At 45.7% G+C, this 27,027-nt stretch overlaps 1 protein-coding gene across 2 annotated transcripts in view; it reads right to left on the minus strand.

The window, feature by feature from the left end:
• IFT172 (intraflagellar transport 172) overlaps positions 1 to 27,027 on the minus strand; it is a 1,173,227-nt gene that overhangs the window by 724,766 nt on the left and 421,434 nt on the right. For both annotated transcript variants that reach the window (XM_085613308.1, XM_085613307.1), the window contains exons 16-17: positions 25,715 to 25,882; positions 3,434 to 3,570 (exon numbers count right to left, since the gene is read on the minus strand). In XM_085613308.1, coding sequence (XP_085469434.1) covers positions 3,434 to 3,570; positions 25,715 to 25,882 — 305 coding nt within the window. The remainder of the gene's footprint in view (positions 1 to 3,433; positions 3,571 to 25,714; positions 25,883 to 27,027) is intronic.

The raw sequence follows: 27,027 nt of genomic DNA on the forward strand, positions 1-27,027 counted from the left end.
GGCCAAGAGAACTACAGTAAGGGCCTCAGAGGTAAGAAATCTGGCAATCTTACGAATTCTGCGTAAGTGAAAGAAGCATGAAGATGTAACTGCTCCAATCTGGGGCTTCATGGACAGATCGCTACTGATGATCACTCCAAGGCTTTTGACCGATTTAGAAGGTAAAGGAGGATTTCCTAGCGTGGGGTGCCAGAAATTGTTGTTCCAGGGATTTGAGGGGCCGGTCAAAACAAGCTCGGTCTGATCAGGGTTGAGCTTGAGTTGGCTGATATTCATCCAATCCCTGATAAAGCATAGAGTAGCTTGAAAGCTGGAAATGGACGCAGTAGAGGAGTTAATATTGAAGACCAGTTGAAGGTCGTCTGCATAATTGAAGCAAACCACTTCGAAATTGCGGAGCGAGTGGATAAGAGGGACCATGTATAGGTTAAAAAGTAAGGGCGAGAGAGACGAACCCTGTGGAACACCACAGGTTAAAGGGGTCTTCATGGCAGAAAAGGTGGCCAAACGAACAGCCTGCGAACGGTCTCCTAAAAAGGAAGAAATCCATTTTAAGGCCGTGCCCTGAATGCCAGCATCACGGACACGGTCGATCAGAAGGTTATGATCGACCGTGTCAAAGGCGGCCGATAGATCTAAAAGAACAAGGGCTTGGGAGAGATTGTGGTCCGCACCCCTACGGAGCTCGTTCATCACGGCAAGTATGACCTGCTCGGTGGAATGTGCAGGCCTGAATCCGGCCTGATGGGGATCGAGAAAGAATGAGCGTTCAATGAAAGAACTGAGGCATTGTGTGACATGAGCCTCCAAAATCTTACTCAGGTAAGGGAGGAGAGAAATGGGGCGATAATTACTTAGGTTGGTAGGATCTGCCTGAGGCTTCTTCAGAATGGGTAAGACCTCTGCTACTTTAAAAGAGGCAGGGACAACCCCTGTTTCTAAAGAGTTATTGAGAAATGCAAGCGGAAGGTCAGGGCATGAGAGAAACGCTTCTCGGAGAAATGAGGGGGGACAGGGGTCCAGAGGGGAGCCCGAGCTGACCTTTTTTAACAGTGAGAAGAAATTTTCCTTGGAAATCGGAGGGATTAGATTGAGAAACTGAGTGTTTTTGGGTGAGATCCCCAAAGCCGAACGAACGGGGGTCAGAGGAATGCTTTGCTTAATAGTGATAATTTTCTGGGTAAAGAAATTATTAAGGGCATCGCAAAGGGCCTGGGTAGGTGCTGGTTTAAGGGTCACCCTGTCAGGTAAGGATAGTTCGTTGACAATGGAGAAGATGTCTTTGGTTTTAGTTGATGAATTAGTGATTTTATTTGAGAAGTAGGCAGATTTAGCTGCGAAGATGGCTTTTTTATAGTCAGCTAGCAGCTTAGTGAAAGTATCTTTGGTGGTAGAAGAATAGTTACGTCTCCACCTGCGTTCTGCCTGTCTGAGAGAGAGTTTCTTAGTTTTAAGATCTTCTGTAAACCACCGCTGAGCGTCATGAGGACGCTTAACTATGGAGAACTTGCAGGGGGCGACGATATTGCTGGCAGCGCAAAGCCAGTTATGAATAGCAGTTTCTTGGTCCTTGAGACAGTCCGTCACCTTAGGCAGGGAGGTAGAAAGTAAGGAACAGAACTTCTCTTTGTTGACGCGACTCCAGTTCCTGGTTAAAATTTTATCCGGGGTGGAGGATTTTGCTAAACTAGGCAAATCTAAGGAGAATTGGATGGAATAATGGTCCGACCAGGGACAGGGGGAGATAGCTAGGGAAAAAATGGATATATTGACTGTCCATAACTGGTCGAGGCGGTGTCCTTTGATGTGAGTAGCAGTGTGGATGTGCTGGGTACAGTTGAGGCCCCCGAGGAGGTCAGTGAATTCTCGGGAGAAAGAGGTCTCATTAGGGTCAGAGGGCCAGTAGTTAAAGTCGCCTATTATCAGAAGATTGGGATTATTTATTATGAGGTGAGAAATGAGATCTCCAGCTAACTGAGGAAAAGAGGGCATAGAAAGGGGAGGCCGATAGAATAAGGCACAGGTCAAAGAAGCTGAGGAGGAATCAAGTTTAATAATGAGTGCCTCAACGGAAGGAATGGCAGTGATATTTAAGGTGGTAAACTGTAGCTGATGGTGGATGATTGCAGCCACACCACCGCCGTGGCGCCCGGCAGGTCTGTTGGTCTGCAATATGTAGTAACCTGTGGGGATGGCTGCCAAGATATCTGGGAGAGAATCATCCGTAAGCCATGTTTCGGAAAGAAGGAGTACGTCGGGTTTTAGAGTGTCAAGTAAATAGAAAATTTCTGATTGGTGTTTAGGGAGGGATCGAGTGTTTAGGTAATAAAAATTCAACAACTGTTTGTTAGGGTGGGGGGGTTAGGGGTGGTAGGGAGGGGAACAGAAGGGTCTGTGCTAGGCAATGGAGGAGGTAAGAGGGAGCCGGAGGACAGGATTCCACAAGAAAGAAGCTCCTGCTTTAGTCGTGGCTTAATGGGCCAAGGGTAGCGGAAAGTGCATAATTCGCTTGAGGAGTATTTAAAATGCTGAACAGCGGGTCCTGGCCCCTGCCCCGGTCGGTCGCGGACGGGCGCAGACGGGCTTGCCTTTAGCGCGCCTTTGGCGCGCTGCCGGCGCGCCTGCTGCGCGCGTCCGCTGCGCGCTTGCGCTAACATCGGAGTTTTATGCCCAGCAGGCTCAAAGGACTAGAGCGCGAGTTTGCCCCCTCACACAAGATGGCGGCCCCGCTGGTCGGTGCAAGCCCAGCCGCCGGCGAAAGCGCGACGGGTATGGGGAAGCAACGAGCGATGGAAGCAGGGCGGGCTCAAGATGCAGGTAGGGCAGTAGCTGAGAGCAACACAAGTATAATTTTTAAAACAGAATAAAATGCACAGAATACATGCAATGAGGATAGAGTATCACGCAATACAGTTTCAATAAGTATTAAAAGGAAACGCTTCCCGGCTTCCACCTCAGGAAGTACGACCTATGCAAGAGTACACCAGTCAAGTACGGCAGGAGATGAAAGAGTACACCAGTCCTAGGAGATGCCACCTCCCAGGTAACATTCATTCTCAGAAATGGTTTGTTAAATGTGCTTGACTCTATCCTCTGGTGGGAAAGCCATCCGAATGTATATCCAAAAGTGCATTTCAGAACTATTGAGCATAAAGTACAACACACTTGTGGGAAAAGACCAGAAATCCTGGGACAAGTAACGAGTGGGGCAGGAACAGCTCCGTACCAAGGTCCTCATGAGGCTTGTATTAGAGTGGTTTGGTGACAATGTATGTTTGTCTAGTTCAAGTACGGCTGGGGTACACTTATTCTGCGCATATATTTTTTATGCACAGACCAATGAAGGAATTCTGACCTTCCAAAGGTGATACCAATTCACTATTTGCATATGGCCTAGGATAATATGTGATATTTTGTAATAATTAACATGCACCTGTAATAATCTCCATCATCAACAGCTGTTCCAAATTCAATCAGCCCTTCATCCAACGTATAAGAAATGGTGTTCACTCCTTCAGTAACAATAACTTCGGTTTTGCCATTACTCCTCTCCAGATCTACTATATCACCCTGAAATGAACAGCAAAACAGTCTTATTTTAGCAGATTACTCCACATGCTTACTAAACAATACAGGTTCTTCTGTCAAGTCTTGTCTAAGGTACCATTATTGTTATAAGTGCAAAGCTCTCTCCTATTCTCAAGCAAAAGGTAATTATTCACTGTGCAGAGAGACAAAAAGAACAAGTAACTTACCTTCAGGAACAATAGGCCAGATGTAGGTAAAATCAGTTTTGCGAGTCCTTAATGGAATGTATGTAGGAATCGCAATAATAATTGCGATTCCTTAATATTCCTTAATTATGAATACCAAATTGCGATTCGCAATCAAGGATTACCTTCCCATTCATTTCTATGGGCCTAGAGGCCCATAGGAATAAATGGGAATTGTGCACGCAATTTGTGAGTACCCAATAGATGCTCACAAATTACGTGCGCAATTTCAAGGGTGCAAGGGTTCCAAAAGGACACCCTGTTGCTCCCCTGAAATGTGCAAGTGTGCATATGTGTCGCACATACATGCCCAGTGTGCCACATGGCCCTTTGAAAAAGGCAAAAAAGTGCTTTTTCAAAGGTAATCGCAAATTACCACCAACATGAAGTTGGTGATAATTTGTGATTCCTTAAGGCAATATCGCAATTTGCGATGCCTACTAGCATAGCATTTAGGAAATTGCGATTCTCTAAATGCTTGCGAGTAGGTATTTGCCTTTCTACATTGCACACAGCTGAATTGCGATTGCAATTTGGCTTGCTACATCTGGCCCAATGTTTCTAGTGGATACTCTAACTGCAGATTCCTCTCCCTGTGAATAATTTCCAGTTGTCAGACTGGATGAGGCAACTTTTAGAGTAGCTCTCCTGAGCAACACTATGTGGCGCTGTGCGGCTCAGCACCCATGTTGGTCTGAATAGGAAAGATATGGTAACAAGGAATGAAACAAACAAAATGGGCGCACTGCACTCTTATTAGTGGAAAAGGTTTTTAACAAATACACAAATTACGTGGTGCTCCTAGGAAAGGATTGGTTACCATCCACAATCCTACACTGCCCCCGAGAGGAAGAGCACAAATAAGTCAATCTGTAGATCCGAGTACTCCAATAATCATTGATACAATAGTATGTAGGTTATAGTCTGTTTTAATCCACGTTGAGGCCCATAAAGTGAAGTCCAAGTCTTCACATTGATTTTATGACGAATGTCATTACAGTTGTATCCGAAAGGAAAGCAGTCCAAAATGACAGTTCACAACATCGAACAGTTGTAAAATCAATTTAGGAAGAAAGAAAACAAATTACTTACCTGTAACTACAGTTATCCAGTATTGGTATCTTTCATAGATTCACATGACTGAATCATTCCCTGTCGCCGAGATGGGAGTCCCACGGTAAAATACAAAAGTAGTGCCATAAATAACAAATAGGCCAAAAGAGGCCAAAGGCTATATCTTAGTAGCCTATCCATGTCCTTATAGGAAAAGGACCAAAAGTCAGCTCCAACCAATCAGCACCCTCTAGAACACTCCCAACAGAAGCAGTTCTCCTCAGATTTTCCAAGCACAAGTGGGAAGTAAATATACCTAAAATCACTGAGAACTGGTTCCACGGGGAGGAGGGTGAGTGCATGTGAATCTATGAAAGATACCAATACTGGATAACTGTAGTTACAGGTAAGTAACTTGTTTTCTTATCCAGTATTGGGGTATCTTTCATAGATTCACATGCATGAATCAGAATAGCAAGCAGTACCAAAATTGTACTGTCGTTTGCGGACGGTGGGAGACTTACCTTTAACACTTCCAACATAAATCCACCATTTTGAAACATTGCAATGACAAAGCATAAAAGCAATAACCATACAGCGGATATCCGCATAAGAAACATATAAATTGAGAAATATAAGAGTATGAACATTGGAATCAATGCAACAGTAAAGAAAACTGATAACAAACAAGCGTTAAAGAAATGTAAAGAATCTGACTTTATTGAAAGAGATGGCGTAACTCAGCTTGTCCAACCGCTGCATCCTCCTTTTGTGCAGATTGGAGGCAGTAGTGTCTTGTGAACGTGTGGACATTCTTCCATGTCGCAGCACGGCATACCTTGTCCAATGTAACTCCAGCAAACAAAGCTGTATATGCTGCAACAGTCCTGGCGGATTGTGCTTTAGCTTATACCCTGAGAGGTTTGTTTGCTTTTTCGTGGCAGAAGTGAATAGCCGATGCGACCCATCTGACTATTGTCGCCTTTGTTACAGCAGTTCCTTGTTTCCCCTGACCATAGGCCACTAGCAGTTGATCTGTCTTTCTAATATCTTTTGTCCTCTGAAGATAAAACTTCAAACATCATTTTACATCTAATGAATGTAATGTCCTCTCAGCTGGAGTAGATGGATTCGGGAAGAAAGTTTGCAGTATCACTGGTTCATTCAAGTGAAATTGTGTGGGTACTTTTGGAATGAACTTAGGAATCTCACTAACACTTCTTGCAGAGGTGAGAGCCAGTAAGAGGGCTACCGTCAATGTGAGATATTTGAGATCTGCTTCATGGATTGGTTCAAATGGTTATCTCATCAGTCGTGCTAACACCACATTGAGCTCCCACTCCGGAGGAGGCGAAAGCAAGGAGGCAAAGTGCGAGAAAATCCTTTCATGAATTGTTTTACAAAAGAAGACAAACAAAGAAGGAAGCTGCGGAGATTTTCTGTACCTGGAAATAGCAGCCAGGTGAACCTTGACTGACGAGAAAGTGAGCCCAGACTTGGCCAGGAGCTTGGACTGGATGAACTTTATTGTTTTCTCACCAACAACAAAATATTTTCCATTTTAAACGATACGTCCTGATAGTGCGTTCAGCACGAGATTTAGACAGTATGTCTCGACAGTCCTGTGAAACATGGAGATCCTTGAACTCTAGGAATTCAGGAGCCATGCGTGTAAGTGCAGGGATTGCAGATCTAGACTACCTGACCACTGTTCTGTGATAACAAGGTCGGTGTCAGATGCAGGCGAATGGGTCTGTTTCGTGACAACAGAAGGGCCAGCGGGGTGCAATCAGAACCAGGCGATAGCCTTCCAGTTTCAACTTCTTGAGCACTCTGGGGATTAATGGAATGAGGGGGAAAAGCGTAGGCATAGATCCCGGACCATCTCATTGAAAGGGCATTTCCCCTTGACCCCGGTTGAAGGAACCTGCTGGCGTAAAATCGGCATTTCTTGTTCTCCTGTGACGCAAACAGATCTAGAGCTGGTTTGCCCCATGTCTGAAAGATCCTGTTCACTTGAGTTTGTTCTAACTCCCACTCCTGGCAGCCGGATAGAGATCTGCTTAGCATGTCCGCTAGTGTATTGTGTAGACCCTTGACATGCTCGGCTTTCAAGATTATTCTGTGAAAAGTTGTCCATTCCCACAATTCTTGCGCTTTCCTGGAAAGCTTTCTGGACCACGTTCCTCCTTGTTTGTTTATGTAGTACATGCTGGTCGTATTGTCGGTACGGACCAGCACTGAGGAACCTGCTATCCTTGGAAGGAAAGCCTACAGAGATAAGAAAATGGCCCGAAGCTCCAGACTGTTGATGTGCTGCTGTTACTGTAACTGAGACCATCTTCCCTGGATCTGTAAATCCTGCAGATGACCTCCCATCCCTCCATGGGAGCGTCTGTCATTAATACGAAATCCGTGATGTCTTGCAGAAAAGAGAGACCTTGGGCAAGATTTGCTGTCTGAGACCACCAACGGAGTGCGTCCACCATATGTGTGGTTCTTTGGATAACATCCTCGAAAGAACCCAATGCCTGTTGCCATTGTTTCTGCAATTCCTCTTGAAGAGGTCTCATTTTGAGCTGTGCTAAAGGGATCAAGTTGATCACTGAGGAGCACATTCCTAGGAGCGATTTGAATGTTCAAACAGAAACTGAACATTTTGAAATGGCTGTTGCTAATTTTTGAAGGCGCACTTGACGATCTTGAGACAAGAATGCTTTGCACTGGACAGTGTCCAGGGAAGCTCCAAGGAATAGAATGTTCTGAGTTGGAATTAAATTTGATTTGCCCTTGTTCAAAGTGAGCCCTAGTGAATTGAACAGACAGACAAATTTTAGCAACCTTGGCTTCTTGTTTCGACGGAGCTTTGAGCAGCAAATCGTCGAGGTATGGGAAAACTTGGATCCCTCAGGAACGTAAATTCGCTGCTACCGGTGCTAAGCACTTGGTAGAAATCTGTGGTGCTGATTTTAGGCCAAACGGGAGCACCTTGAACTGATAGTGGGTGCCAGCACTGTGAATCGCAGATACTTGCGATGTTTTGAATGGATAGGGATATGAAAGTATGCGTCTTCCATGTCCAGAGAAGTCATGAATTCCCCATCGTTTAAGCACCCCAGAATATCGGAAAATGTTACCATCCGGAATGTTTGTTTTTTGAGAAATTTGTTGAGATTGCGAAGATCCAGAATCGGTCGTCATTCTCCTGACTTCTTTTGATTAGGAAGAAACGAGAGAAGAAACCTGTTCCTCTCTGCATGGATGGTACTTCTTCTATTGCTTCCTTGCGGAGCATGATCAAGACTTCTTTGCGTAATAAGTGAAGACGAGGAGGACCCTTGGGCGGGGTGGTAGTTGGTATCTGGAGAAACTCTAGTGTATGACCCTTGGTGACAAGGTCCAGCACCCAGCGGTCTAAAGTGATCTTGTGCCACCGCTGTGCATAAACAGATATCTTTGCACCCATAGGTAGGGGGGTATGGTTGACTGGCACCCTGAGAAGCTCATTGCTTTCTAGCAGAGTCACGGCCTTGTTGCTGTGTTCGCTTCCGGACACCCTGGCGAGAAAAACCAGCCGTCGATGACTGACGTTAAGACGATTGGTTGCACGACTGTCGGTACTGAGTTTGGTAGTGTCGATACTGCTGATTCCTTAAGATGCCCTCTTTGTGCCTTTTTCATTAAATCCCACACTGGCATCAGTGTGGGTTTAATGTGCTGAGAAGTTTGATACCAAGCTTCCCAGTTTGTTAGTAAAGCCATTATGGTATTGTGGAGTTCGTAATAACAAACTCCCAGTCCCATATACTCTTAATGGCATTACTACACTTACAATGTCTAATTGGCTTAGACACTGTAGGGGCACAGGGCTCATGCACCTGTACCCTCACCACTGGTATAGTGCACCCAACTAGAGGGGTGGCTAACCTATGCCAGGGCAGTGGGATGTAGGCATGGCACACAGGGATGTGTGCCATATCGACTTTTCACTTTGTTCTGCACCAAAATACGCAGTCTGCAAGGGCAGTGTGTGAGTGTAAAGGTACAGGGCCTCTAAGGGTGGCAAAGTAGGTGCTGCAGCCCTTAGAGGCCTTCCCTGATCACAGTGCCCTGGATACCTGAGGAACCATTTACCAGGGGTTGACCTGTGGCCAGACAGTGTCAATTGGGTTTCGTCTTCAATGCAGTTTTACGGAAAGAATAAAGGCCCTGGGTACCTGATTGGCAGGAGTCCAGAGCACACTCAGTCAAACTACATCAGCAGTTCAGCAAAAAGTGAGGGCAACCATGCAGAAAGAGGGCACTTTCTCACAACACTCTTTTGCATTATTGGCGGCCAAACTCTGAAAATGATTACCTATTACATTAAGAATAATTCCTCTGGAATTACACTTTAAGAAACTACTAAAAACTATCCTATGCCAAATGACCTAATCTGGTTCACAAAGCTGGGTAGCCTACTGAAGTGCAAGGATGCCTCCTTGGAAGCAGCTGTCGTGCTCTATAAAATTAATTTAATTCATTCAGTTCAGCTGGTGGGCTCTATAAAATTAATTTAATTAATTCAATCATCCATTAAAGGGCAAGGTATCAGAATCAGATGGGTTTCCAAGAGGTAGTGCACTAGTCAGTTCCAGGCAAGAATTTGGTCATTAATTGTGGCAGATTCATTTCAAAGCTGAATAGTACAATAGGCTGTATATCCTCATCTGTCGTTGATGACTTTGGCATCTCTGTCAACGTAAGGGGATGGCGCCACAGCAGGCATCTGATAACCTAAAACTGGTCTAAGTGGCACAGAGAATGCTGAGGCAGGGCCAACTGGCAGAAGTCAGACTGGAGGCTCCTGCGCATCCTTGGGGCCGAAGATTCATCAGAAGGAATTCGATAGTGGCAGGAGGGGGCCGTTTCCTACTTAGATTTCTTTGTTCTGTTTTTCTTACAGACCCGAAGACTTTGACCGAGACAAAGACCTGCTGCAGGAACATCGTCACGTATGGGACCGTTCTTTCGACTTTGAGCAGCAGCAACACAGAGACTTCTTATGTTTGGCGCGATAGAGTTGGCTTCTTGTACCCGAATGTCTTCCAGGGTTCATCTGGGAGCAGTCGCTCACAGGCCCTGGACTTGTTGTCCAACCCAAGGCACCACAAACAAATCTCAACATCTGTTTGCAACAGTCCCTGCATGGTTTAAACCCTTTGGTGATTTCAGGGAGTGGAATTTCCCTTGCACACTGGATGAATCTTTATTTTAACATCTGGTCAATCACTAGGGACTAAAGGCGTGGAAAGGAAGCAACTGACTTCAGTGCACATGAGTGGCGTGTATATGCAGCTCTAATCATCACTCATAAAGCAGAATGATGTGAGTGCAGACCCGTACAACACCAAATAGCAAGCACAGGAGAACTGCTCTAAATGTTTTCACATCCAGACTGATGCCTGGGGGTTATTCACATGGTGAGGAATCTGTGTTTAGAAGTATCCACCAGAAAGTGCTTTTTAAGGCTGTTCAACAAAGCTCTCTACAGGTGTCATCACACATTTATAGGAAGGTAGTATGTGACCACCTTCTCTCTGCTGAATGTTTGGATCCATAGTAGAGGGGTTGATGCGGGGGTTTCTGGAACAAAGCCTTGGACGAGCAGTAACACTGTTCTTCTACCTCATTCTGGCTCTCTATTATGCCCAATCAATCTCACAATCAGCACAGGGAAAAATTAAGGTGGAAGAGGATAAGACAGCACAAGGGAGCCAAAAGCCATTAAGCAAACAAATTCCTAAAAGCTTTTAGGCCAAGATGTATATCAATTCTACATCCATCAATAGCCTGTTAGACTGCACAGGAGTGTGGGGAGCTGGTTTTCAATACAGTTCACCAACATGAGATACACTATGCAGAGATTGCAGGCGACCTTACTGTTTTACAAGGATTATAATAATCCCAAATGCTCTCTTTTGTGGTAGTGTAGACGAGCTACTTAGGCTTATCAGAGGATAGTGTTAAGCATTTATTGCACACACACAGTCAGTAAGTGAGACATACACTCAATAAAGTAATCTGGCACCAATTTATAAAATAAAACACAGAATTAAGACCCCAAGATCATCGTAATCAGGTAAGTACTACAGTGATTTTTCAAGAAACAGAAAATGTACTGTATTCGTATCCTTAAAGCAGAAATGTTATCCAGTGAAGAAAAACATATACTGCATATGGTCACTTGTAAACGACTTGCAGGACTGTTCTTCTGGACTTAAGGTAAGTATGGGGCAAGGTCCAAGGAGCACCAACAGGTCACTTCGGTCGGCTCTGAGGCATCCAGGTGCAGTGGTGCTTTTCGGCATCGTGTACAAGCGGGGACTGGGATGGCCACTCCAGTTGAACACACAGGGGGCTCATGTCTTGAGGTCCTTTGGCCCACAAGGACACCGTCGTTCCACTTGAATTCGGGCTGGGGAGCTCATGTGCAACGGGGCTTTGTCCAGCGGGTCGTGCTGGTGGAAATTCTTACGGTTCTAGGTCCCTGCAGAAAGAGGCTGCAGGGAGTGACTGGGGACTAGCCTGGCGAAACCCAATAGTACGCTCAGCTCTTAACCCCTACGATGCTCATGACGAGCTGGACACAGTGGTCGTGTGCTCATGACGAGTCCAGCTCGTCATGAAACATCGCGTGGGAAATCCCTCTAGTGTGGGCACCAGAGGAATTCAGTTTATGCTAAAATAGCCTCGGGAGCTGGGGAAGAGCTTCCCCAGCTCCCGAGGCCCCCCCCCACCCCCCTGGTTTCCCTGAAATGACGATCGGCGCGCACGTCGCGCTGACGTCATTTCAGTGAAACCAAAACTGAAATGAGCCAAGCGGCTCATTTCAGTTTCAGTTTCTACGTGTTCAGGGGGCTATCTCAGCCCCCTGAGCACGTAGAAACTCAGGAGAGGTATTGTTGGAAAGGGGAGAGTGGATAGTGGATCCCTGCTTGGGGATCGCCCCAGGAGGGCGATCCCCAAGCAGGGATCAACCCACTAGGCACCAGGGAGGGGGGAGCGGCCCCTTGGGCAAGGGACTTTGCTCCCCCATACATTTTTTGGCACCATTAGTCTTTCTGCCCCCCCGGGGGGTAGATGGGGGCAGTAGCCCCCAATTTGCCCCGCCGGGGGGGTAGAAAGCCCACTAGACACCAGGGATTTTGTAATTAGGTATTCATTAGGGGTGGGGGCTGCCCAAAACAGGCATGCCGATGCCCCCTCCCCGTCACAAAAGTAGTCTTTCTGCCCCCTAAACGCCAGGGATTTAGTTTTTGCCCCATTTTTTGGGGGGATGGGGGCTGCCCGAAACGGGCACGCCAATGCCCCACCCCCACCACCATTACAGCCTTTCTGCCCCCCCTGGGGGCCATATGGGGGAAGTAGCCCCCAATCTGCCCCCCCGGGAGGTAGAAAGCCCACTAGACACCAGGGATTTTTTTATGGGGTATTAATTAGGGGTGAGGGCTGCCCAAAACGGGCATGCTGGTGCCCCCACCCCCCCGGCCACAAAATGAGTCTTTCTGCCCCCCCTGGGGGCCAGATGGGGCAATAGCCCCCAATCTGCCCATTAAACGCCGGGTATTTTGTTTTTGCACCATTTATTTTTAGGGAGGGGGCTGCCCGAAACGGGCATGCCAATGCCCCCACCCCACCACCATTACAGCCTTTCTGCCCCCCTGGGCAGCAGATGGGGCAGCAGCCCCCAATGTGCTCCCGGGGGGGGGCAGAAAGCCCACTTGACGCCAGGGATTTTTTTTCGCGCAATTTTTTTTTAGGGTGCGGTGGCCCGAAATGGGCACGCCAATGCCCCCATCCCCCCTCCACCATTACTGCCTTTCTGCCGCCCCAGGAGGTAAAAAGCCCACTAGCCGCCAGGGTTAGTTTGGAGCAAATTTGAATTAGGGTGGGGGCTGCCCAAAATGGGCATGCCCTTGCCCCCACCCCCTCCCCTGCAAAAGTTACAGCCTTCCTGCCCCCCCGGGGTGCAGATGGGACAGTAGTTCCCAATCTGCCCCCCGGGGAGGGGGCAAAAAGCCCACTAGACGCCAGGGATTTTTTTGGGCAAATTTGTATTAGGGTGGGGGCATTGGCATGCCCGTTTTGGGCAGCCCCCACCCTAATTAAAATTTGGCCCAAAAACTCCCTGGCGTATAGTGGACTTTTAGCCCCCCCGGGGGACAGATGGGGGCATTAGCCCCCAAAAGCCCTCTAGACGTCAGGCTTTTTTTGGGGCAAATTTGAATTAGAGTGGGCCAGCCCAAAACGGGCATGCCCATGCCCCCACCACCTCCCCCGCAAAAATTGCAGCCTTCGTGCCGCCCCCGGGGGGAGGAGGAAAGCCCACTAGACGCCAGGGATTTTTTGGGGAAAATGTTTATTAGGGTGGGGGCATTGGCATGCCCGTTTTATGCAACCCCCACCCTAATTAAAATTTTCTCTAAAAAATCCCTGGTGTCTATCAGGCTTTCTGCCCCCCCCCTGGGGGTCAGACGGGGACATTAGCCCCCAATCTGCTCCGCGGGGGGTGGGGGCAAAAAGCCCTCAAGTCGCAGGGATTTTTTGGGGGCAAATTTGAATTTGGGTGGGGGCTGCCCAAAACAGGAATGCCCATGCCACCACCCCATCCCCTGCAAAAATGACAGCCTTCCTGCCCCCCCTGGGGGACAGATGGGGGCATTAGCCGCCAATCTGCCCCCGGGGGGGGGGGGGGGGCAAAAAGCCCAGTAGACGCCAGGGATTTTTTTGGCAAATTTTAATTAGGGCGGGGGCATTGGCATGCCTGTTTTGGGAGGCCACCACCCTAATTAAAATTTGCCCAAAAAACTCCCTGGCGTCTAATGGACTTTCAGCCCCCCCTGGGGGGCAGATGGGGGCATTAGCCCCCAATGTGCCCCACCTGGGGGGGGGCAAAAAGCCCCCTAGACGCCAGGTTTTTTTTGGGGGCAAATTTGAATTAGAGTGGGGCTGCCCAAAACGTGCATGCCCATGCCCCCGCCCCCTAAACAAATAGCCACAGTGTTTCTGCTCCCCTTGGGGGCATATCAGGGCAACCCCACCCCCCGATATCCCCCCCAGGGCGGCAGAAAGCAGACTAGGCACAGATTTGTTTTTAGCAATATGCCTACCTGTCGATTTTGGGCCATAGCACAGCCGGCACATAGGGAAACCTAGCATACCTGTACATTTTTAAAAACTAGACACCCAGGGCAATCCAGGATGGGCTGACTTGACTGGCTCTCACCAGGTTCTGTTATTCAGAATTCTTTGCAAACCTAAAAGTTTGTTAAAAAAAAACACATTCTCCTCACATTTCTGTAGTGGAAAGTTCTGGAATCTGCATTTCTGTGTATTCTGGGTAAGGAAACGTTGGGGGATCCACGCAAGTCATACCTCCCTGGAAGCCCCCGGGTGTCTAGTTTTCAGTAATGTGTGGGTTTGGTAGGTTTCCCTAGATGGCCGCCGAGCATGGGGCCAAAAACCCAGGTGACCCTCCCTTGCAAAAACAGGGGGTTTTGAGATAGGCAAATTTGATGTCGCCTCACTACGTTTTGGGCCCTTGCCTGTCACGGGTACTTGGGCCTCCCACACAAGCGAGGCACCATTTTTATCGGGAGACCTGGGGGAATGCTAGGTGTTGGGAAATTTGTGTGAACCCGGTGATGACACAACTTTCCCACACAAAAATGTGTGAAAAAAGTGATTTTTTCAGCTAAAATTGAGGTTTGCAGAGGATTCTGGGTAAGGAAACGTGGGGGATCCACACAAACCATACCTCCCTGGAAGCCCCCGGGTGTCTAGTTTTCAGAAATGTGTGGGTTTAGTAGGTCTCCCTAGATGTCCGCCGAGCACGGGGCCAAAACCCCAGGTGACCCCCCTTGCAAAACCAGGTGGTTTTGAGATAGGCAATTTTGATGTCGCCTCACTACGTTTTGGTCCCTTGCCTGTCGCGGGTACTTGGGCCTCCCACACAAGTGAGGCACCATTTTTATCGGGAGACCTGGGGGAACGCTAGGTGGTGGGAAATTTGTGTGAGCACAGTGATGCCACAACTTTCCCACACAAAAATGTGTGAAAAAAGTGATTTTTTCAGCTAAAATTGAGGTTTGCAGGGGATTCTGGGTAAGGAAACGTTGGGGGATCAATGCAAGCCATACCTCCCCGGAAGCCCCCGGGTGTCTAGTTTTCAGAAATGTGTGCGTTTGGTAGGTTTTCCTAGGTGCCGGCAGAGCTAGGGTTCACAAACTACAGCTAGGCACTTTGCCAAAAAAGGGTCATTTTTCACTGCAAAATTGAGGTGTGACCACATGGCATTTTGCACTAGGCCAACCCACTTATGTGAGGTACCATTTTTCTCGTAAGACTTTGGGGAACGTGGGGTGTGTGGAAAATTGTGGATCCACGCAGATTTCAGAACTTTCCACCACAGAAATGTGGGGAAAATTTGTTTTTTTGGACAATTTTTTAGGTTTGCAAGGGATTTTGGGTAACAGAACCTGGTGGGAGGCAGTCAAGACACCCCATCCTGGATTCCCCTGGGTGTCTAGTTTTCAAAAATGTATCGGTTTGCTAGGTTTCCCTTGGTGCCGGCAGAGCTAGGGTTCAAAAACTACAGCTAAGCACTTTGCCAAAAAAGGGTCATTTTTCACTGCGAAATTGAGGTGTAACCACGTTGCGTTTTGCGCCGTTTCCTGTTGCGGGCACTAAACCGACCCACACAAGTGAGGTACCATTTTTCTCGTAAGACTTTGGAGAACGCGGGGTGGGTGGAAAATTGTGGATCCACGCAGATTCCAGAACTTTCCACCACAGAAATGTGGGGAAAATGTGTTTTTTTTGACAATTTTTTAGGTTTGCAAGAGATTCTGGGTAACAGAACCTGATGGGAGGCAGTCAAGACACCCCATCCTGGATTCCCCTGGTGTCTAGTTTTCAAAAATGTATAGGTTTGCTAGGTTTCCCTAGGTGCCGGCAGAGCTAGGGTTAAAAAACGACAGCTAGGCACTTTGCCAAAAAAGGGTCATTTTTCACTGCAAAATTGAGGTGTGACCATGTTCAGTTTTGCGCCGTTTCCTGTCGCGAACACTAGGCCGACCCACACAAGTGAGGTACCATTTTTCTCGTAAGCCTTTGGGGAACACGGGGTGGCTGGAAATTTGTGGATCCACGCAGATTCCAGAACTTTCCACCACAGAAATGTGGGGAAAATGTTTTTTTTACAATGTTTTAGGTTTGCAAGGGATTCTGGGTAACAGAACCTGGTGGGAGGCAGTCAAGTCACCACATCCTGGATTCCCCTTGGTGTCTAGTTGTAAAAAATTTATAGGTTTGCTAGGTTTCCCTAGGTGCCGGCAGAGCTAGTGTTCAAAAACTACAGCTAGAAACTTCGCAAAAAAAGGGTATATTTTCATAGTGAAAATGTGGTGTGTTCACGTTGGGTTTTGAGCCATTTCCTGTTGTGGGCACCATGCCTACCCACACAAGTGAGGTACCATTTTTATCGGGAGACTTAGGGTAATTGAGGTTTGTAAAGCAACTGTTATTACCTTGATTTTTGATGCATTTCTGCCTTCCAAAAGAAAGACATTGTGTAAAAAAGAAGTCATTTTGTAAAATGACCGATAATTCTCATGCTAGTACGAGTATTCCCAATTTCGAAAATGTGCAAATATCTACTGTTTCTAAACTCTATAATTTGAAACCACTTCGGAAATACATAGGTGTCTTTCATACCGATTTTTCCATGTATACATGTTTCCACAATAATTGCTATATACCCGGAACATAATAAAAAACCATTGCAAATTGCTGCTCAGTGTTTGACTCTGGGTTCGTCGGGTTCTAGGTGAACCCACAAGTCCTATATATCCCCACAACCAGGAAGGTCCAGCGGATGTAACGGTATATTCCTTTCAAAGAGCTGTCATAATTAGAAGAAGTTACAGGTGAAAACGTTTGACATAAGCTGTTTTTTTCAACTAATTTGCAATTTTTCCTATATTTAACTGTTAGTTTCTATAAAGAAACCTTGATGGATCTACACAAATGACCCCTTGCTGAATTCAGAATTTTATCTACTTTTCTAAAATGTATAGCTGTCCAGGATCCATTATTGCTTTCACACCCATTTCTACCATTAACTGGAAGGAGGTTGAAAGCACAAAAAATTGCAAAAATCGGCTATGTCCCAGAAAAATGCCAAAACTGTGTAAAAATGTTTGGTTTTCTGACAAAAGTCTGTCATTCCCTAAAATCTGGGAAAATGGTGATTTCAGCCCCACAAACCCTTTTTTGATACCATTTGCAGAGAAAAACCCAGACGCTTTCATTTGCAGCCTGTTTTTTCCATTTTTCCCCCAAAAAACAAAATGTAGCTGTATTTTGGCTAATTTCTGGGACCCCTCCAGGGGAATCCACAAACCCTGGGTACCTTTACAATCCCCATGATGTTGGAAGAAAAGGACACACATTTGGCGTGGATACCTTATGTGGTGAAAAAGTTACAGGGGCTTAGGCGCGCACTACCCCAAATAGCCAAAAAAAGGCTTAGCACAGGGGGGGAAAAGGCCTAGCAGCGAAGGGGTTAAGGGTCTCAGGACCACGTCGGCACTATCGCCTCCCACGGAGTCGGGCTGTGGAGCCTGGGTGCAGGGGTGCTTTGAGGCACCGGGTCATGGTCGGTCAGAGGCTCAGTCTATGCCTTGTTGACCTAGTGAAGAGGGGAAATATGGCAGCAGGGTGACTTCGAGGGCTGGCCTAGTGGATCCTGAGATCCCTCGACGGTAGGTCATGCTTTATGCAGTTGGAATCGGGACTGGACAACCAACAAGCCTTGGTTGCTGCAACTGCACCAGTACCCAGTGTACTAGTGCTGGGTGGCTCATGGTGGTCCTGACAAGGAGGTGGATCTGATCTCCTAGAGCATGAATATCTTTCTCCTGTCACTGTTTCTTCGGCGAGCCCAATGACTAGCAACACAGTGGACCACAGATGCTTTGCAGTGCCTACAGACGCAGGGGAGCAGCTCCTCTACTCCAAGGGAGATTGTTCCTGGTTGTTGAAGTTCTGGGCAGTGCTTCAAAGGTTGTGGGGAGGGTATTCAGCTCTGGTGAAGTCAGTCCCAGTGATGGGTGAAGTGCAAGCAGCCTGGCAGGGTTTTGCACCAATCTGTGGTCTTTCTTCTTTCTTTCTCAATTTCCAGTAGTCTAATCAGATTTCCTGGTGCCAGGGGGCCACCTTAATATTCAATTTGTGGGATGTAAGGGGAGTGAAGGGTAGTAACCAATGGGCTACTTATCCATGGGGTCACTACACCCCCTACATGACCACTTCCTGTGGGGAGTGGGCATCACCCTGTCCTAGAGTTCCTAATCTCACCACAACCAAGATGGTAGAACTAGTTTCGACCATTGCCCAGTATATACCTTAAGAGGGCTTCCCTGCTCACTTTTAATATCAAGAAAATGAACTAGACATTACAGGGGGTATCTGACCATGCAGATATGTCCTCACATGTGCTACAATGCACCCTCAGGCTCCAAGGCCTGCTGTGGGGTGAATTACATATAGCCCATGCAGTGTCTTTGGTCATGTTTTCAAACATGGCTTGCACCATGTCACGAAGCCTGCAGTAGTAGTCTGTATGGAATTTGTGTGGGGGTCCCTTAGGTTGGCGTAGGCATAAGATATGCTACAGTCCATAGGGACCATCTTTAGTACTAATGCCCTCGGTACCAGGGGTACTATTTACTAGGACTTTACAGGGATAATACATTTTCTTGCTAATTGTAAAACAATCAGACAACGTTAGTTTGTTTTAAGGAAGGAGCACTGGCACTGTGGTCTGGTTAGCAGGTTTAAGTGCACTGTCAGAGTCGAAAGCATCTAGTAGCTGAAAAAATGTGGTTGGGAAACTGCAACAAAAATAAATAATTTCCAGGGGGGTAAAGCACAGAGCCACCCTACAGCTATTCCCGATCAAGTTATGCCTGAAGAACATAAATATAATTTCAGATACCCTCTACTTACATCCTCAACCACACCAGTGATATAAACTAGCCGGAAGTGTGAAGTATCTCAGCTCTACTGAAATAGAACATAAAATGCACCTAGGTTGTGATGTGCCCTCTCAGCCACGGATGAATAGGATGGCAGTTGGATTGATGAACACCTTGGCTCAATCTAAAATGGTGAAGGTGCTGAAGCGGAGGGGGGGGAGAAGGCTTCTAGGGCGAGAGGGATTGCTTTAAGCCTAAATATTTTTATGTGAAAGGATGACTCTGATCTGCCCCATAAAGAATTTCTACAGAGATCTGAGCAACAGACTCTCCAAATGAACTTGAATAAGTCGTCTTTATAGAGGCCGGGTGTATTGGGAGATGAAAGCGGCAACTCAAAAGTTGCTTTAAAGCATGTGTCTCCACCTTTGAAATGGAAGGAGTTAAAAAGAAACAAGGCTGGGTTTGTAAAGATAGCATGGTCCCTGATCCCAAAACTTCACTAGGTGATGATGAGCACACCGCATTCGTAACTCGGAGACCATGCCAAATGATGACACGTGGACGCAAAGAGGCCTATAAAACCAACAGGTCATCACTGTGCAGTGCTCTAGGAAGAGAAATGTTGTGTCTGTGATGGCTCTTACACTTCCCTACATTAGGAAGACTCACACGTTTTGTGCCCATGAAGACTCAAATTGCTTGAATCCTCATGGATCGAAGCAGCCACAAATCAGGAACGCTTAAGAAGATCCCACGTACGAAAATCAACTGAAGGACCAGGACAAGATTACACAATTCTACATATGATTCTCACATTAGATATCCGCCCAGATAAAGAAAGCAGAGTACATTTTGGATCAACAGGAACGGTATCCCACAGGATGGGAGCGTGGGGAATACTTTGGGATTGTGTAAAGACCAACATAACACTAATCTCCACAAAGAGAAGATATTGCCTGTGGTCTTTGGACATACTGTGGTGGAAATACGGAAGGTAAAGTCCTGAGTTAACTGCGAACCACTGTTAATATGGAGAGAAAGCCTTTCCCAGCTGGTGTGGGGCACGTGTAAGGGCCCTGGGGGAAACTTTAAAGCATGCCTGGTAGGGCAGTGGGAATACACATTTAGCTAGCCATGAAGAGCTGCCTAGATCAAAAACAAGAACAAGTACAGTTTCACTGCTTGACAGGGGTCTGCCTAAATGTTGCGTGGCAACAAAATCAACTTGACTAGGAATGTCTTGTGTTTAGCATCTTAATACAATTGACAAAGACTTTGGTGAAGCCCCTCGCTCTGCTCCTAATGGCGAGACCTTGTCCAGGATATCTGGTTGTCTCTCTAATATACTTCCACTGACCTGATAGTTCTTCACCTTCCTTCAATGTAGAAGCCCAGGATCAATGTCTTATGTCTTAGCAGAGCTTGGAAGTGGTTATGATTTTTTTGAACTTGAAACATCTTTCAGTAGGCCATTCGTTTTCTTTTTATTTGTGGATGTTTAGTATGAGTGTGAACAAGGACCTGAGGGTATCAGAGCCACTCATGTAATTAAGTTTATAATCTCACATAAAAATGAGATAATACGAACAATTCCACAGACTATTACAGAAGTAATGTGTTGTTCTCACACAAAAATGAAATAATACGAACAATTTCACCAACTATTACAGAATTGATGTGCTGAGCTTATGTTTCCATGCATCACAAATTCCAAAACATTTGATCAAGAACAATAAAAGGTCAAGAGTCAAAGAGTGTGCATCCTTAGTTTGATATATGTATTCACTGAGAAGATCAGTTCCATATCTTGGGCGCATGCCCTGATGATAGAGTGCTGGAGAATCTTTTCAGAAACAATCTGCATATATGTATGCATGTTTTGGGATTTCTAGAGTGCAAAGCTAGCTAGCTAGTAAGGGATTACAATACATGGGTCTAGTCCCAGAGGGGATACATGGGGGTGAGGGGACAGAGGAAGAAGGCAGAACTAGCGGGAGTGGTAAGAAGGAAGCCGCTCTGATGTAGTGTTCATTGAAGAGGTGAGTTTTCTGTCTCTTTCTGAATTGTAGAGGGGAGTTGGTGTTGTTCTGATGTCGGGAGGGGATATTGTTCCAGATTCTGGAGGTGTATGCTGAGACAGCCTGTTTTCTCCTGCCTGCAGTGTTTAGTCACTAAGTTGGCAATGTAGGAGCTCCTCGTCTGATGCTGACCTCCGCATATAGTTATAAGCTAATTACACAGGGTCTTGGTGAGGAGAGCTTTGTTAATGGTGCAGTGACCCTGAAGAAGATCTTGCAGGGACAATCACTGTAGTTCCTTTAGTACAAGGGTCATGTGGTCAGATTTATTTAGCACCTTGATTAGTTGTGCTCTTTCAGGATAGGCTGTGGTGCGTTGTGCAGGATGTTGAGTCCAACTAGGTGAGAGAGGACTAGGGCCTGGATTGTCATTCTGAAGTCTCAGCGATGTGTTCTTGGGTGAGAGGTTCAAGTCGAAGATGAATCCAAGGTCTCTGGCTTGTTCTGTCAGTTAGGCTGTGATATCCGTTAGGTTTAAGTTGGAGAGCTTGATATGAATGAGGGAATGTTTGTCACTGTTGGCAAATAAGAGAAATGTGATCTTCATGGGCTTTTAGCATCAGACAGTTGGTTGACAGGCATCCCAGGAAGTGATCAAGGCAGACTTTTAGTCTCCGGATGCCATTGGTTGATTAGATATAGTAGGATGCACACTGGTGGATCTTGATGTTGCTGCCTGCAAATATGATTCCCAAGGGTATCGTATAAATGTTAACAATTATGGGGAGAGGATAAAGTCCTAGGGGACTCCACAAGTGACAGGAAAAGTCTGAGGTCTGGTAGTTCCTAGCTGAATGACTTGCAGTCCCTAGGAGTGGTTGGATGTGAACCATTGTAAGATTTTGTGCCAGTGAAGCCCATGCAAGCATTCAAGATATAATTCAATGGTGGATGGTCGACAGTGTCCAAAACTGCAGAAAACTAGATGATGGGAAGGACCAGGGGGAAGGAGTTGTTTTGTTGTTAGGGAAGAGGGCATCATCAAATACTTGGGGCAAATCTGATTCAATACTGCAGTGTGGTTTGAGCCTCATATTATAGTCTTGGAATAAGTTATTCTTGCTAATGTGCTCCTGTAACTGGGTAGTGATTACCTTCTCTGTGATTTTTCCAACAAGTGAGAGGTGGGTTGTAGCGACGTTGCTGGATCTAGTGAAAGCTTTTCAGCAGCAAGAGAGTCTGTACGCTTTGAGGCTATCCAAAATCTTCTTGGAGCTCCTCTAGATGGATCCCTTTGAAAAAACAGGAGGTAACTCTCTCCTTTTTCTAGTGCTTTGTACGTGGGGAAGTAGAAAGTCTGACGTTGAAGAGGAATGTTAGATGAAAGATTCAACTCAGATCTGTGACTAGGGGTGAGTGTAAAAAAGTTTCAGCACTCCGTCCATCATCTCCCTGTGTTAGCTTACTTTGCCCTAGGTTGGCAGGGTAAGCCCAGACTTGGTTCCCTTTCTCACTTTGCCACTGGATTCAAGCTAGCCTGGCTAATGAGGGGTGTTACCCCGAAACCGGTCAAAGGTGGCTGGTTTCCGGTCCAGGGAAGACCTGGCTTGGCAGTTAGGGCTGGACTGTTCCCATGAGTAACAGGGTCAAGACTCATTTGCATATGGCTGGATCTGATCTGGGGTGGCGCAGTAAGCTAAAGAAACGATGATGGATTCATCCCAGTTCTGTGACTGGGGGTGTCTGAAACGTTTCTGCACCCCATCCATCATCTCCTTGTGTTTACAATGATCCATCCAATCCAGGAGTATCAGGTCTGAAAGTAAATCACAGGGGATGCAGAGGATGAGATGCAGTGTGTTGTCTTTGGGGTGAGTTGGCTTGGTAATATTGTGTTTTATTTCTAGGGTGTTGAGTAGAGAGTTGAGGGCTTCCAACATGGTTTTGGTGCTGGAGTCGCCGGGCAGAGTGAAGCCTCAGAGGAGGGGTGGGTGGGAGGGTTAACATAAGCAGAGATGATGCTGTCTTATATTTCTTCTATTAAATCCTTGGGACTCTGGGTGGTTTAAGGATGAAAGGAAAGGAGGGGGTTTTGCAGGCTGAGAGTGAAATCTGGCAGGAGGGAAGCTCAAAAGATGTAGGTGTGTCCATGTTGAAGCAAGGTCACTATTTGACCTAATCCTTTTAGCAGGGTTAACCTCAAACATTTTACCTTCCTCCTGTATTTTGCTTGACCTATTTTTGTTGGCTTTAGGACTTTGGCCACTTTACCACTGTTATTCAGTGCTAAAGAACAAGTTACTTACCTTCGGATCCAATCTGATGCCTGGGGGTAATTCTAAGGTAAGGAATCTATAACTAATAGTCTCTTTCAGATGTGCATGCGCACTTTCCTTTAAACAATGTACGATTGGCTTGCACATGTTTGGTATATTTAATTTATCTGTAAGTCCTGTGTACAGTAGTATCTTATATATCCGGGGCCTGTAAATTAAATGCTACTAGTGAACCTAAAGTGCTGATTGCGCCACTCACAGAAGTAGCCTTTCAAACTTGTCTCAGGCCTGCCACTGCAGGGCCTGCGTGCACTGTTTACTACCACATTGACTTGGAATTTAAAGTTACTTAACAAGCCTGAAACTTCTTTTACTACATATAGGTCACCCCTAAGGTAGGCCCTAGGTAGAGCTATGGGCAGGGTGCTGTGTAGAAAAAAGGTAGGACGTGTGTCTTTATTGTGTGGCATGTCCTGGTAGTGACAAACAGCCTATTTGGTTTCTCACTGCTGTGAGTGCTGCTCCTCTCATACGTTTGCATTGGGAGTTTCCCGATATGTTTTTCAGTGGTAATTTATGATCTGAAAGGAGTAGCATTGCCATGTTTGGTGTGTTTGGAATAGTGGTGATCAATCATGCTTATTGGTGTAGGTGGATTTTTCATTACTATGGTAGAAATGCCCCTTTTATAAAGTGGCCATTTAACTCTTGTGCTTTGCAGCCTGACTCCAATCCACGTCTACAGTGGAGTGACAGCTGGGCTCCGTGCATACTTTCTAGACAGCCACATCACAGGAAGGGTTGTGTGTAACAGGGTTGCATCTGCATTCATCTGCATACTGAATGGTTGTACTGGGCTGGGAGAGAGGGAGGTGGGGCGTGCTTACATTTGTATAGGCTGGGTCTCGCCCTCATACAAAGGGCTTGTTTACCACCTACTGATGTCTGGAGCCAGAGCTGGAATTGAATGGGTTTATTGTGCACTTCCAAGATTTCTACTGAATTTACCTCCACATCAAAGACATTTTGAATATAAGTTCAGGGGCTCTGACCCCACATTTTAAGACACTGCTTGGGACTTGTAACAAGACACTGCTGGCTCTACATACACTGCTTGCTTGGCTTCCTCCTTAAAATTGATTTTAGCAGGACACTAGTGATTTCACTTCCTGTGCAGATGGCTGCTGGGAAAGTCAGTGATGTAACTTTCTGTTATGAGGAATGCTGAGAAATCCAGAGATGTTCACTTTTTTATATAAATGCAGGGAAATTAAATCTGCCTGTTTGGGTTCTTCTATTAAAGATAGCTTTGGCTGGAAACCAGTGATATGAAATCCTGTAGCGATGAATGCTAGGCAATCTGGCAACATCTTCCTGGAAATAGATGCTAGGATATTTGCAATGTAGTCAACAGTTTATTATGCTTCTAACTACATGCGAGCTCCTGGAGATGGTCAATATTGCTAAAAGATATTTTGGAATTTTTTTTGTAATGCTTTGTATATGAGGCAAGAGTTTTATAACTGCGTATTGTCTTGAGTGGCAACCATTTTTAAGGAGGGGAGGACCAATACAATATGGTTGTATTTGCACAAATTAGACACAAGCCTAGTTGCTGAGTTAATGTTTATGTACTTTTTGAATACGGACCTATAGTGTACATATATGTTGAAGATTGCGCTTTTCCATTTAGCTGTATTTTTGTAGCTAGACCTTCCTCCTCTCTATTATTGTACAATGTTTATCTTTAACAAGTGACCATTACTATACAGCGTGCAGTCCCCATTATCAGGGTATAGTATACCTGTAACAACCACTATAAAATAAATAAAACGAGGGTGCATTAAATATTCAATTCTTATTGCATGGGTGTCTGTGCTTGTGTATGCACACACTTGAGCATGTGCGAATAAGGGCGGGGAGGTGTGACGGGGAATAATTAGGCACTTTTTTGGCCAAGGAGAAAAGCTGTAGGGCCAACACCGACTTCAAGAATAAGTTATCTTTGTTTTTCATCAGCCCACATTGCCTTCTGGCTTATGTGGTCCTCAGAGCTAAGTTCTGATTCCTGTGCAAACTGGAGACTGTATAGAGATCAGCATTGCGAGCTGAGTGATAGTTAACACACCCTCACAGTTTTCACTTTGTCGGCTTCAGCAGGATAAACTTGGCCTTGAAAAAAGTCAAAACATGCATAAGTTGATGTGTAAAAAAACACAATGGTAAATACCTCACTTTCAGACAATGTTAGTTAGCAGGCATGGTAAACACCTCACTTTTAGTTAATATTAGTTAGCAGGCATGGTAAATACCCCAACTTATTCCGCCCAACTTTTAATGAGGACCTCAGTGTCACATACGGTTTGCTATGCACAAACCGTACCACTGCTATTGCTACCGGCCCTGGGAAATCTGTCTTTATTAGATACTTGAAGACTTTTATACTAGCTGACAATTAAGTTGTAGTCAGATCACTTAGTTTCAAACACTGCACATTACCCACAGCAATACCCTTCTCTGTAATGTTGCTCCACGTTTAGAGGAGTAATGGCCCCAAGTTACAGTCTTACCTTTATTGGAAACATGGTGACTCGCTCTGGCGAATCGATGTTGTACCAGACACAGAGGCTACTTCGGTTCTGAGCCACCACCACATCGCTCCCTGGCACCCACTGCACATAAGAGCAGTAGTTCAGGATGGTAGATCGAGTGTTGCTCTCAATGTCATAGAGGTGCAGCTACAGAAGGACAGAATTAAGAACATACAATATCATTGACAGGGATCGAGTATCATCATCTCTGTGCATAGCATACAGTTGTTAGCCTCATTTCTCAGGGGTTGATGAAAGTACATGGTGGTAGGGTAGCAACAATTTTGGATTTTAACCTGTTTGCAATCAAGTGTCGATGAACAGAACTATTGATCGCAGTGATCTGAACTCAACATTTACAGTTATTTATAAAGTGACAGCATTACACCTGACCACACCTCTGTCACAGCATTATTTGAGATATTTAAATAGCTCTTCCTTAGAATCATATGACTGCATAGGAATTGCTGCACCTTGCAAAGAATGTAGAGAGGATTGTGCAGGTACCGACAGATACAATACAGCTTGCCTTGCTTTCAAGGCAAACTACTGCAACATACTAAAATACTTATCTCGTAAGCCAACTGTATTAGAAGAGAAAGCATGCTGCACAGGAAGAAGTTACTCGGACTCACAAGCTGCTGCTTTAGAAAGCAAATTAGCTCTACCTCAAGTTTTTATTAGGTTTCGGGCCCAAAATAGGAAACTCACTTCCCCAGGCGCTGACTTCCAGGAGATTTCAGAGAAACTGATCCGGAATACAAATACTACCCAAGAACGAAAGTGTTACTGTACATTGATCTCTGGAATTCACTGGCCGTACCCAAGAACTATTGTGCTACCGTATATTGATCTCTGGCCTTCACTGGCAAACTCATGTTGACTCAATGGACTTAGATACAGTTTTAAGAATAACACAAAGCCATCTTACAAAGGTACTCATTTCTTGGACTCGGATATTATGCTTTTTTTGTCTGACTTTGATTAAGTACAATGCCCTTAATCTGTTCTTACTTATTTCATATGCAGCAATCATAAACAATATGCAATCAGCATGGAAATCTGCCTTTGATATTGGTTACAACTTTCTACACCTGTACAATCAAGCATAACCATTATAAAATCCTTTGGTGTCGATATCTAGAATTTATGCCAATTAATGACCACCATTTCAAACACCACATTCAGGACATTATTTCTCCACAGACCATGTTTGATCTCTCTTTAACTTTGCATTACAATGATTATTAATTGTTTATTGTTCAAAGTTCCTCCTAATGCCAGAGAAATCT

This window comes from Triturus cristatus, chromosome 6 (assembly GCF_964204655.1).
Source record: "Triturus cristatus chromosome 6, aTriCri1.1, whole genome shotgun sequence".
NCBI classification, from domain to species: Eukaryota; Metazoa; Chordata; class Amphibia; order Caudata; family Salamandridae; genus Triturus; species Triturus cristatus.